At 46.9% G+C, this 13496-nt stretch overlaps 1 protein-coding gene across 12 annotated transcripts in view; it reads right to left on the reverse strand.

The window, feature by feature from the left end:
* The window catches only part of VPS13D (vacuolar protein sorting 13 homolog D), a 236404-nt gene that overhangs the window by 16608 nt on the left and 206300 nt on the right, over positions 1–13496 (reverse strand). Inside the window, exon 69 of one of the 12 annotated variants that reach the window (XM_074334033.1) lies at positions 7620–8135. The exons of the other annotated variants lie outside the window; for them this stretch is intronic. Coding sequence (XP_074190134.1) covers positions 7994–8135 — 142 coding nt within the window. The 3' untranslated portion in view covers positions 7620–7993. Of the gene's footprint in view, positions 1–7619; positions 8136–13496 lie in introns of those variants that run through there. 12 annotated transcript variants of the gene reach the window in all.

The following is a 13496-nucleotide window of genomic DNA, read 5'->3' on the forward strand; positions in this document are numbered from 1 at the left end:
GTCTTCCCAACAGGCTGCCAACTATCTTCCCATTTCCAAGGTCCTCACTTTGTGATCAAGCAAATATCAAGGGCAGGTTGGAAACAGTGCTGATACTGCAGATGGAAGAGCTCATTGAGGTATTTGAGGGTCATTTTCCACAAAGACACAGAAGAGAAGAGGGTTTGACTTTGCCAGAGAGGAAACGTAGTCTTCTCTTATAGTTTTATAAATATCGGGACTACTTCTAGAAGGGGTGATTCCAAGATACTCTTAACTAGAAGCAGAAAGTTGGATTAAAGGAATTCTTCCCACAATCTCCTATTACCTTATCACCGTTGGTATCTGAAAAACTATTCTTTCTTCTCTGAAACTCAACTGAAATTTTAACTTCTGAGGTCCAAGTTGGGAGGATGGGGGGAGAGACAGGGGTGCTGAAAGTTACTGTGTGTGAACAAATTTAGTCCCAAACATATCAGAGAACTATAAACAAAAAACAAGCCAGTGTTTTCCACCGTCATAATCCAGCAGAGTTTAAAGTGATATACTTCAGGGCAGGCTATCGTGTGATAGAACTTTTGTCACCTATTGATGTGACACGACGACAAATTCACGTGACCCTTTGAAAACGGTAGGGCTGTGTGTAACAGAAATCCTAACTTGTTCACACTCTGTGATTCAGTAATACAGTGGATCCACTTTTAAGTGGCTGTTCTTACATCACTTTCATGTACATTCCTGGGAGCCCATCAGCTCCTGGAGGGAAAGGAGTCTCTGCTATTTTTTTTAAAAACTGGACTCATCATTATTCTCAGTTCAAGGTCCACTCTCATCATTGGCCTTTTCTTTACTTATTTAAATGAGGTAATAAATATCTGTGAAACCACCATCCCTGGCACAAAACCTCCATCGCTGACCCTAACTTGATCCTACCTGCACGGTCCTCTGCTGTCGCCTCCCCCTCATCCCATGCCTCCTCTACCGCATTCAGCTGTTATTCTGAATCCTGTATCGATCATTTCCTTGCTTTTCTTCTTCTTGTAGTCTTATCGCATTTCAAAGTATGCTCTGGTAATAGTCCTGTTATACTCTGCTTTTAGTTGTGTTGGGCTTTTGAAAGCGGATGTCAGTCCTTTTTATGTTTTGGGACTTACTCCTTCCCCCTTGAAGTCAGACTGCAAAGATGCAGCCACTCTTTCGTACGCAGCGAGAAGTCATTTATTGTGCCTACCGATGACTATCCCACTGTCTGGCTGCGCCATCGTTCATCGTCTGCACATGAGTGACTGCCGTCCCTTGCTATTACCAATGATGCTGCAGTGAACACTTCTGTACCTGTCTCCTGGTGAACGTGGGCAAGGGTTTCTTCGGGTATATGTCTAAGAGGGATTTGCTGGATCACAGGGCATGAACATTCACCCAACAAGGTAACTCGAATTATTTTAAAGTGGCTGAACCAATTTACACTCCCACCAACGATGCATTTAGGCAGCTAGTAACCTACAGCTTATCTTTCTAACACTTGGTATCGTCTAGGACAACCCTGTCCAATACATAACAACCATTGGCCACGTGTGGCTACTGAGCACTTGAAATGTGGCCAGTGTGACTAAGGAACTGAATTTTTAAAATTTAAAGTAAATGTAAATTGTACATAGACAGCATTGGTTTAGACTCTGAATTTTTGCTGCTTGAATGGGTATAAAAATAGCATCTTTTCTTCTTATTCCCACCTTGTCCTTTCAACCTGAACGGTAATGGTGTTCAACAAAAAAAAGCCGAGCAGACATGGCGCCTGCCCATGGGCACCAGAGCAGAGAGGCCAACTTCTAGGCCACTCAGGCCCACCACTGATGGGCAATCCCAGGACCACCCTCCAGCCTCCCCTGGTTGACTTGCTTCTCTTCTCACGATCACCTTTACTGTCAAGACTGGCTGCTTCGAGGGCAGGGTCTGGTCCTACACCCTGGGGATAATACATCATTAAACAAAGGGGTGGCAAAACTTCACCCACTCACCTCTCATTAGTTGACAGCGTCTCTTACTAACACTCGACATAAAAGGTAGTTTACAACATGAGTCTGTTTAGTGCACATGCAGCAACTCTGCCTCCACAAACCTTTGTTTAGCCAAAGGTCTGCGGTGTATTTAATTGCTGCCAGCTGGGGGCTGGTCGGCCATTTTAAGCCCTCAGCTGCTGCAGTTTATAAATTTCACAGTGTATAGAAAGAAGCAGGCCTTCCAGTCAACCAGCTAATCCAAAATGTCAGCACCAAACCAACTTGAGCTTTGAACTCCATGAAAATGTCAGGGAGTCGGCTGTGCAGCACGGATGACGCTCCCCCCAGGGAAGGGGCTGCTGATACAGTGGCTGATACACTGCAGATATCCACCCCGCGAGAGAGATCGATACAGGAGACGTCTGCGTCTGGCCACTGCTATCTGACACATACTGGAGGCCCCAACCCGAAGATCAGGGTAATGAAAACAATCCATGTCATTTTCTTCAAGCAACAATAAATCCAAACAAGGTGACACAGGAAGATCTAACCAGTTCCACTCGGCTGATCTTGCCTTTCAGCCTGAGGGTCAACAGTTGGCCAGCCATTACTTGTTCTTCGCGTCTATGATGAGTAACTATGTCATAGTTCCATTAGTTGAAGACAGATGTTGTACACACATACACATACCCCTGTACAGCTTAAGCTATTAGTCGGTTGAGAAATCTGTCATGGCCAATGTCTATCAACCAAGTGAGGTTCAAAAACAATCAGTAAACGAGGAGAAAGTGTGTGTCAAACGTGTGACTTCCTAGCGTAATAGAATGTTTATTCAACTGATGGCTGCCACCTTCCTTAGGGGCAGTGTGGACTGACCCCAACAAAGTGATGGATTGTGCCTGCATTTACTTCACGAGTGTATCCAAGGCTTTTGTTGGAATTAAATACCTTTCTGACCTATACTGTGCTCGGCTGGGCACCAACAAGCAGGCTGAGAACAGAAGGGCACCCCAGACTATCTCTCCAAATGCTGTGGGTGGATCACAGCTACAAGATACCAAGATTCGTGACTGAAAGCTTCAATCAAACATGTGTCAGTGCCCGAAAGGGAGCTCAACGGTCTGTCTAAACAGTGCTGTGCGCTGAGTGTGCCAGCTGATTGTCACTGCAGTGCAGCGTCTCCAAGTTCAAGACGCTTGCCACGCCACGAGCGACATCTCATGTCTGACCTGCAGCCTTTTCCTCCCTGTCGCATTCCCTTTCAGAAACTTAGGAGAAAAGCATTTCTTCTCCACAGATTGTACCCCTTGCAGTGAACACTGTAATCAGAGAAGACTCTATTTGAGGATGGAAACCTCTCAAGTTTGGCTCTGTTTACATCAGAAACTCTGCCCCACAGTTCCATGATAAACAGAAACCCACTTTCTAGAACCTACCCAGAGACAGTATTCAATCCTTAGGTTTAATAATAACTACTGAGGTCTGACTGAATTAAACCCTGAACCAAGAAAATTGCACCAAATATCTGCTACAATTTGGAATCTGAATACATGAAAAAAACAGGCTGGGTGGAAAGAAACCCTATGGCAGTAGAGGTTGGCCCTTAAATGAAATTACTACCTGAGGGTCCAAACTAAGGCAGCCAGAAAACAGAGCCTGCTCAGAGCCTTGAGAAGGGCTCGCGCCTGCCTCTGCCCCACCTCCCACCCCGTTTAATGAACTTTTCCCGAGTGTCACACGCGCAGGCCAGAGCCGAGGCCTTTGGGAAGACACGATAAATCCCGTGTCCAGGGAGCCCACGGGAATCTAATGGAGGGGATAAACAAACAGGCGATAATGCTGAGAGGACAGGCCCTGGAACCCGGCTGCCTGAGGGGGAATCCCAGTTCCACCACTGACAAACTGCGACCTATGGCAAGTTGTGTGACCTCTTGGAGCCGTGGTTTCCTCACCTATAAAACAGGGACGACCACAATGGGGTTGTTGTGAGGAGTAAATACGTCAGCACCTGCACTGTGCTCGTAAGAGTCCCTGGTACCTCCGAGGCAGTCAGGAAGATGCTTCCTACGGTGGTAACGCTGGTCTGGAGCAGGCCATGGGCGCACAGGAGGGCCCTGACCTAGCTCAGGGGCCGAAGCCCAGTGGGAGCGAGGGTCCAATGGCCAACCTTTCTCACTTAGTTGCTTATTGGGGAAACGGCTTCAAATGGAAATATTCCTCTTTCCTTTTGCTTTCTTGTTAACGACATTGTAGTTACCTCTCCCTAGAGTTCTGAAGTCATCTGTGTAACAACACATAAAATCCCATTCAATTGTATCGTTGCAATTGAAAACATGGGAAAGATGGTGATTCATGAAATCGTTAGAAATTCAATTACTGTCGCTGTTAAGATTTGGGTAATTTGACGTCCTGCAGTGGGAGACGATGCTTCCTGGGCTGGGTCTTCCCCATCATGGGATTCACACCTGACTTGTTTATAGGGGTCATGGCTTCCTACAACCTAACACATATTTTGGGGACTCCATGACACTGCAACTGTGACAGCTGGTAGGACTAATGCCAACACATATGCCTGTTGGGATTTCAACTCTGAGAACAAAACCACTCCAGAGGTTATTTTCCTCGTCAACTAACCGCCTCTGCGTAGACTACCTGTTCAGGAGGCTGGGGGAGGGGCAAAGAAGACTGGCTTCATAAAGAATTCCAACCACGTGACAATGTCACAGGGAGACTGCAGCCTGACAGATGGGTTTCCAAAATGCCTAACTTTCGCGTGCCTTCTGGGGTAGCTCTGCTTTTTTTCTTAAAAAAAAAAAAAAAAAGTAGACAACTTATAAAATGGCTTGCAACTTTCAACATCATCACAAAAATGAGGCATTTTACGCATGCATGCTTCATTTGCAAGTACATCCTGAATCGAGTGTGTAGTGCTTACAGGAATCCCGCAAGCCAGGGTCAAATTCCCTGCTACACTGTCACCTCTAATGCCAATCCCAAGATCTTTCACATGGGCCCAAATACACAATTTCTGATACATTTCATTTTGTGGCTATTAAGTACAAATTCCAATGATAACAAGCTGACTCAACTAAATAAACCAGATTACTTTTAGATTGGTTTCTAGCAAATGATTACATACTTTTAAAAAATCTTAATATTCTCTCTCTTCTCCCAAAAGCTGATCTCCTGAGAGACAGATGAAAGTTAAGGGCACGGTGGTCTAGAGAACATGAGGCGCTGGAAAAAGACCGACACAGACTGAAAGCCCAGTCCAGTCACTCATTAGCTGAGTAATTGTGAAGAAGTTATTACATGGCTCTCAGCCTTAACCTTATCAATAAATGAGGATACTTACTTGGTTGATAATGTTGAGATGATATACGAAAAGTGCACACAGCACAGTGCCTGGCACATAGTAGGTACTCAAAAAAAATGGTCTCCCCCTCTCCTGCCCTTACTCAAAATTATTGGGTGTCAATTTAAAATACCAAAATGCAAAAGTTTAAAAATTTTAGCCTGACAGAACCCTACGGGAAACCCGACTTACTGAACATGTAAGGAAGACTCATTAGGAGTACATCAAGTGTTTGGACACGTAGATATTTTCTAAAGGAACCACTGCCTAAGTGTTTACTCACTTGGTGTACCCCATCCATTCCTTCTTTGCTTAAAGAACTTTTTAAAGAAGAGCTACAGCTAACCAACGTAGAGGCCCAAGAAATTATACCAAAATGTCAAATTCTTAGAATTGGAATTAATCGAGTTTCGGAATACTGCCGTGAATAAAATTCATCACATCAGAGCTTTTCAGTGGTAGGGCACGTTCTCTCCATGGAGTCTGTAAGAGAACCTGAATCCATTGAAGCCCCAAGAATGGAGCTACCAGGCTGAAGAGGGGCTAGGATGTGTCCTTAGCAGCCTCCACCCCCATCCCCACCCGCCTCCCTTGGGACCAAAGCACAGCCTGTATGGGGTCTGTTCTGGGATTTGTTTGTTTGCCTTTTCTAGACTGCCCAGTCAGGTTGCGTTTCATGCAACCTTTTACTATCAGACGGAGTATGGTGGCAGATGAGATGGAAAAGAAGACACTTCAAAAACAGGCAGGGACACTGACAATGAGAATGAAAGTTCACGCACAGTTGTCACACCCACGAGGATAAAAACAGGATGGGTTTCAGGCCCCGAGGTTAGATTTTAGGTGGTAGAGAGAGAAACCGAGGCCCGAGGAGGGTCGAAGAGCGAGCCAGGGACACGCCCGCTTTCCAGCCACCAACTTTCCCAGGGAGGGGCTGCTGTTCTGAACCCAGCCACGGCCTGCAAAGTGTGGTAAGAGCTCAACGGAAGACACGGACCCCGAGCTTTGCGTCTCTTCTCTGCACTGTTGGTGCACCGGGCACTGTGCCCAGCACACAGTGGGTATGCAACGCACACGTGAGAAAGGAACAGACCAGCGGCCACAAGCCGGTGTTACGACTGGTGGCTGGAGAGCCACAGCTGCTGCTTCGGAAGCCAAGGGAGTGGAGGAGGCAGTCTGTCGTGGAACTTCTCCTCTGAGACAAGCCAGAGACAGGGTAGGAGTTGGTAACGACCCAGGAACCCCTGGAGCACAAGAATGCTGATCATTCCAGCTCGGAGGGACACTAGAAAGTTATTGACCTAGGTCATGTTCTCCAGGGGCAACTGGCTAGCTGCCTGGTGGCCTCAAGACAACGGGCTCCGCCTGCACTTTTCCAGGAAGGAAGAGCAGTGGGGCCTGGAGCTCTGGACGCGGCCCAGGGGTCTGGGTCCCTATGGATAGTCCAGTCCAGGCCTGACACTCAGCACTTAAGCAGCTCAGAATCTTCTGGCCAAGGTGATGGGATCTCTGCACTAGCTCAAATTCCAAGAATGTCTTCAAAGGATTTCTAGTGTGGCTTTCATTAGCTCAGTCCCAACTTTTAGGATCTTTCGACCTAGAAACATAAAAAAAAAATCCAAAAAAAATCAACTCATCACCTACTCCCCTCCTCTGACCCGCTGGCGCTTTTTTAGTGTTTGTCCTCAAATTTAACCTGTGGCCAAGCTTTCTCAAAAGGCCAGGCCACCTCTACTCAAATCTGCCCCTCTACTAACCAGAGATGGCACCTTCTCTTTGAACTTGTGTCACACGGGCTCCGGCCCATCATCCAACACCCCCGAGACGATCTTGGATTTTTGGGACAGAAGAGGAGTGTCCTCTTTGTTCTGGCTCTCGCCACAGTGCTTGGATATGAAGCCAGAGCAGGAACGCGCGAGGAGAACACCCCTGTGTGTGAATGGGGCTGGGTTCAATGGTGTCCTTTCTGTCTCGACAGGAAGGAAGCAGAACACAAGGGGGCAGCTCGGTGATACCCTTCGGTGCGTCTACAAGAGGTACATTTCTGCCTGGTACCACGACGTTCCACCCGGTGACAAAAGACTATTGTTTATCTGGTGATAAGAAGGTCAAGCTGCCTTCTAATTAAGTGCTGCCAGTGTGAACATGAATGGGGCTGATCGCCACAGTCCATCCGCCCTTGGCAAACTGGTTTGTTTGGTCTGGACAGCAAACAACATTCCACACTACTGGATTTTTTTTTCTCCCAGATCCCCTGCGGCCCCATCACCCCCCAAACCTTTTTTAAAAATTACAATCTGTTCTGCTGTCTCGAGTTACATTCTGTAAATAATAAGCAACACTGATGAAATGCAAAAAGCTGAAAATTCGGAAAGCAGAGAGATCTGCAGTATGTCCCACATCTGTGTCACATTAAACGCGCACTCCGCAGATTTGCTGATTCCCGTCTAATCAGCACACGAGGGTGACGTGGGCGAGAAGGGGTCCCGTGCTGCATGCCACAGCAGGCCTGAGGGCCACCAGAGGCAGGCCAAGGGGGGGCGGGAGCTGGCATGACGAGGTGGAGACGCTGAGCCCACAAGGCAGATGACACTTGGTCCAGCCTGCCCGGTCCTGGCACATGTGCACCACAGCCTGGTGGGTCACTGCTGTGGTTAGGTCACGGGACAGCGACTGCTCGGAACGCTCCTTCCCAGTCTTCCATGTTGCTGAGGCTGGGCCCACGGCGGTTAAACCAAATAACATGTTTTAATGACAAAACGTCTCCTTTGAAGGACTTGGCTCCCTGTACATTAAAATGACTACAGAATAAAAATAGAACAGAAGGAAACCAATTAAAAGGCCACTTGGCCAAATGCTTAGAGGCTACCAGAGATGTTAGTTAGTTGCTATGCCAGGCAAAATTTGATCCCATCTTTATTTCTTCCGAGCATGTTACATACATACACGTGCACACACACACACGTGATTGTGTACACACACATGTGCAGGCACTCGTGCTCCCATTTAAGAACAGTTGGCAGAGCGTGAGAGAGAAACGGGCATGATTTAAATTTGTGGCATTGCGCTGAGCCCCTGCATGATCACAACGCTCCGTGTTGGGAAAAAAACCAGATTCAGATTCAACAAAGAGTCTTTCAGCAGGAGCACGAGAGCCTCCGAGGATACTCTGGAAAAACTTAGTGCATCGCCACCTCAACCAGCTCTCTTACATCTCTGTTTTCCCATAACCTTAGGTGAGAAGACACGTAAACTAAGACTGGTGGGCCACCGGGGCCCACAGTATGTCTCTATCCCTGCATTCATGGCATTGACTATGCACTGGTCACTCTGATCGTCACAGCCTTCTTACACGAAAGTGTTTTATTCGTATTCCATTTCATGGAAGAGGAAACTAAGCCTGAGAGAGATTATGAAGTTTGTCCGAGGCCATTCAGCTGATAAGTGGTAAAGACAAACTTGATCTTGGGCTGCTCTGATTCTCTTGGACTCATTAAGCTTGCTACCAGCATGACTGCTGATGAGAATCTCTTTAAGACAGTACTCTAAGCCCATCACTGTGTTAGGCCTTCTGGGGAGCCTGCAGGGCTACAAACGAGGCAACAACAGGCCCTCAAGAAGCTTACAATCCAACTGAGAAGAGAAGACTCACGCCCCTGAAATGACAGCGGAAGAAACTCAGGCCATGTGCTCTGATGGAAGAGCTAAGGAAGTCTGGCCCACATGCTACAGAGGAGGATGGGCTTCCTGGGAAGGCCAGGCTTCATGCAGGGCCCTGCCTAATGGCAGAGTAAGATTTTTATTACTGCAACAACAGACAGCACCAGTACACACCTGCCAAGTTTTGCAAGAACTAGTGGTGAACAAATACTAAGAAATAGAAAGAAACAAATAACAAGATAAAAGCCGGTTAACAGATCACACCACAATCTAGAAACATGTGACTGAAGCCTCATTCTAAATGGTTAAAGCAACTGACTGAAGAACTATAAACAGTGACAGCTCTCCTTTTACAAAGTCATGATGCAGACTTTCACTCACACGAATGAAATTTGCCAAGCTACTAATCTAAATTTCATTAATATTTGGAAAAAAGATGTACTAACATGGATGAGAAACTGACAAAAAGACAACTATTGGAAGGAAGGGTGGGATCCAGACAGGGGAGAATAAATGAAAACAAACCCACTAAAAAAGAAGACAAATGATGACATCAAGGGGTTTAAAAAGGATTGTGGGAAAGAATATGCAAAGATAATTTACAAAGGAAGAAATCCAAATGGCCAACTGACATATGAAGAGACGATTCAACACCCCTCATTGTCAAAGAAATCCAAGCGGTAATACTGAGACATTCACTCTCTCAGATCAGCAGACTTAGTAAGAGTGACAATGCTTTCCTCTTTGAATAGTATCCACTTCATGAAATTCTTGACTGAATTTTGAATGAAAAGCAGACCTGGTAGAGGGCTGGAGGAACGGGCCCTCTCGAGCACTGTGGGTGGGAGAACAAACTGCTTCAACTTCCTAGAAGGCAATTTGCAATGGGTTTCAGAATACAAAATGTATATACCCTTTAACCCAGCAATTGTACTTTTAGAAATTTACCCTAAAGAGAGAATTACAAAAATTGAGAATCGCAAAAATTGGAAATATCCATCAATAATGGACTACTTGAGTATATTATTGTATATATGTGATTTGTTATTATATATATTTGTGGCATTGTTAAAAATGGCGATCTACTTTTGGAATGGAAAGATGTTCTAGAGTCACCGTTGAAAGAAAAAAGGTTACGCATCAATATGTGTGGTCCTATTCACATGAAATCGTACACGTGCGTATTTATGTATTTGTGGATGTGTGTACACATTATCCATTCATATGTAACCTGGCACAGTTACCATTTATTAGCTTTTTGGTGATTATTAATGGCCAATGGGACTGCGTTCTTTTTATTTTCTTTTTGGAAATGGGAATCGTCGTACCTATCTAATTGGTTTGCTATAAGAATTAAAGAGATCATTAGTGCAAGGTCCTTGGAATAGTGCCTACACACTGTGTTTATACATTGTGTGAATTTTCAAAACAGTTTACATTTGTACGCATCTTTAAACTCAAACAATAGAATTAATTTTTCAAAAAGATGATTCAGGAAGCAGCCAGGCACAAACACCGAAGTGTCTGAAGCACACTTAAGCAGCAAAGCATGAATGAGTACAGATTCCTACCACCACATACTGTACACAAGCACGGGCTGGGTACAGACTAGGAAAGAATGAGTCAGGACAGCCAGGCCTCATCTGGAATGGCTGTTTTCTGGATAAGAGGCAGTCTGAGTGGAGCTTTCTCGTGAGGAATGGGCCATGAATTGACCATTCCCATGGGTGCTACTTCTCCTAAGACAGGGAGGCCAGGCTTGTATCACCCTGGAGGGTGGTGTGGCTCATGGATGGATCTTTGTTAACCTGAGAGAGCCCTGCAGGAGGGCTTCTCCCCAGCCCACCTGACTGACTTCTCCTGCTCTGTCTTGCATTTTGACCCTGAAGGGAGGGGAGAGAGGGCTTCTCTTGCAGTAACTGACCAGCTCAGAGCAACATATCTTAACTGACGAGTGGGAGGGGCTAGGCAGGGCCAAACCAGACCCAGGTGCTCACAGCCCTTTCCCTAAAGAGCCCGTTGAGGCATGAATTGCAAGAGGGGTACTTCAAGAACGGGTGAAAGCAAAAGCACTCTGCCTCCCAGCTTGCCCCACGTTCCCCTCCTGCTAACACAGGGGGAGAACATCTGGAACTGGTTTGAGGCTCTCCAGATGCAGAGCCACTAGAGTGAAGTTCGTGTTTCATTGGAAATTGCATTTCAGGGGCTTACAGACTGTCCTTTCTGATTCTCATCAGGGTGAAGTACAACCTAGAAGACAAGCCGGTTCAGAGACCAAATCAGCTTTGCTTTGAAATGTTCTCCTTTCCCCACCCCCTTTTGAAAGCAGAATTAATGGTCCAGGTGGTGAGAAATCAAAAAATGAAAGAAAAGGACTTGGGGTCATCTCAGGTGCATTTCTATGCCTTCATAAAAATCAGACACACACTCCAGGTCAGAGCCCACACCAAGCCTCCAAAGCACTTGTCCTCCTAGGAAACAAGAACCGATAAGACGGAATCCATTTAAATCGTTGGACTGGGGCTTGCCTTTATAGGACTAGAAAAAAATGTGGATTCAAAATGTATTTGAACTTGTTGAAAGCCAGGAGGTGGTGGGGAAAGATGCTACACCCCTTTGGACAAAGGGGGCAGCAGAATCAAGCCCCCCAGATCTGGTGCCAGCCATTGCTCGCACCCCACCGCGTGCTTTTGCAGTTTCCCCCCAGGCACTGGGACACAGGCTTGCAAGCCGCACAACCTGGTCAGCAGTCGGCGCCAGCCCCGCCTCCTGGGCCTCACTGCCTCTGGGAAAAGCAGGTGCATCCAGGAGCCCGTCCACTGCGGAGGCAACAGCGCCTCTTCTTACTGTGCTAACGGTGAATACGGAACCTCTATTTTCGTCTCTCCTGCCAGCTGAGGGTTCGTTTCTCCCTCTGGACCTGGGGGGCAGTTAGGGAGGGTGGGCATGGGGCCCTCCAATGACCAAGTTTCTTGGGGTAGAGAGACACAGGCAGGCCTGGGACACCACCACTGATGCTGACAAAGGGTGAGTCACACAAGGCAAGAGGTGGCTTTTTAGCTGCTGCTCTTTGTGAATCAGATGCAAGAAGCTCAGACTGGATTTCCTTCCGCATGTTACATAAAGCACTGGAACTTTCTAGTCCTTTCTGTCTTAAGGTTTTTGCAGATAAGAATGCTTACAAATCCAAGTTAGTGTGAATGATCTGACTACCTCATGGCATCTTCAATCATCGTTAAACTGAACAAAAATAATTCAGTAGAGCAGCAGCCCACAATTTAACCACGACCTACTCCCTCAGCATTTCTCTCTTCACTTCCCAAAAAATTAGCCACAGCATGGCTGCTTGAGGCCAAATGAGCTCATATACATGACAAAGAGAACCCCCAAACAGGTGGCCCAGTAAAAGGTCTGCTAAACTTTGGGTTTAGCAGTCATTTCATGACGTCCAGACCACATGTTGGCTCCATCCAGGAACTCACTCTCAGAGCCTGTTTTCTAGGCTTTTCAAGCACCTTGACCAGGGAAGGATAACTAAATGGACTCGAACAATCTCGGGGCTGGCCAGCCCCTTAATCTCTTCTCCTACCTCTAGGAGCCTTTTTACAGGCCCCACAGAACCAAAATACACAGGTGCCATCCTTGGCCACCACAGGTGAGCGCATACACACTGCTTGGACGTTCTCCTTCCAAGGCTTCCTGTGCTGAGTACCAGCCGGAGTTCCCGGTGGCCATCTGGTGAACACGGCCCTGGCTGGATGGCAGAGCAAAGACAAGTGGGAGCCAGGATGTGTGTTGGCTACTCTGTGAAACTGGCAAATTCTGAACTTGGAAGGCTGCTATGGTTCATCATTTGGGGAGGGGCTGAGGGGGGCGTAGGTGATGACACGCAGAATAAAGGACCAGGCACGGGACAGCACAGCTGCCGGACACAAACCTCTGTGACCTGGATCTGGTTAAGCTGGTAGGGGGTGAGAGCAAGTGATAAGCACGCTTCACGCTGTGAGGTCAAGTTTACAGTACCTTTCCTCCTAACTTCATTAGTGTCTTTTCCCAAATCTTCCGGATCACAGGCAGATCTCCATTCCCACCTTCACATCTAAGAGTCAAAAAGGAAGTGGATCTGAGACCTGGTAAGATACCTCCGATTTAAACCAGGGGGTCTTCTGACGGGAGAGACCACAAGATGTGCCAGAAGTAGCACAGCAGTTAGGAGTGTGTGCTCTGCATTCAGACCGCCAGGGTTCAAATTCTGGTTCCTTCTCTCACTACTTTTGACATCTTAGAAAAGCTGTGTAACCTCTCTGTGCCTCAACGTTCCCATCTGTAAAAAGTGGGGAAAATATAGTACCTGCCTCACTGGGCTGCTGTGAGGGTTACTAGTCATACACAAAAGATGCTTCAAACGGTGTGTGGGATGCGGGAGCACTCAGTACTTGGAGCATCGTCACCCGGAGCACCTAAGAGGTCTGGTCTGTTGCAGACAAGCAGAGATGGAAATG

Source organism: Rhinolophus sinicus, linkage group LG06, assembly GCF_036562045.2.
Source record: "Rhinolophus sinicus isolate RSC01 linkage group LG06, ASM3656204v1, whole genome shotgun sequence".
NCBI lineage: Eukaryota > Metazoa > Chordata > Mammalia > Chiroptera > Rhinolophidae > Rhinolophus > Rhinolophus sinicus.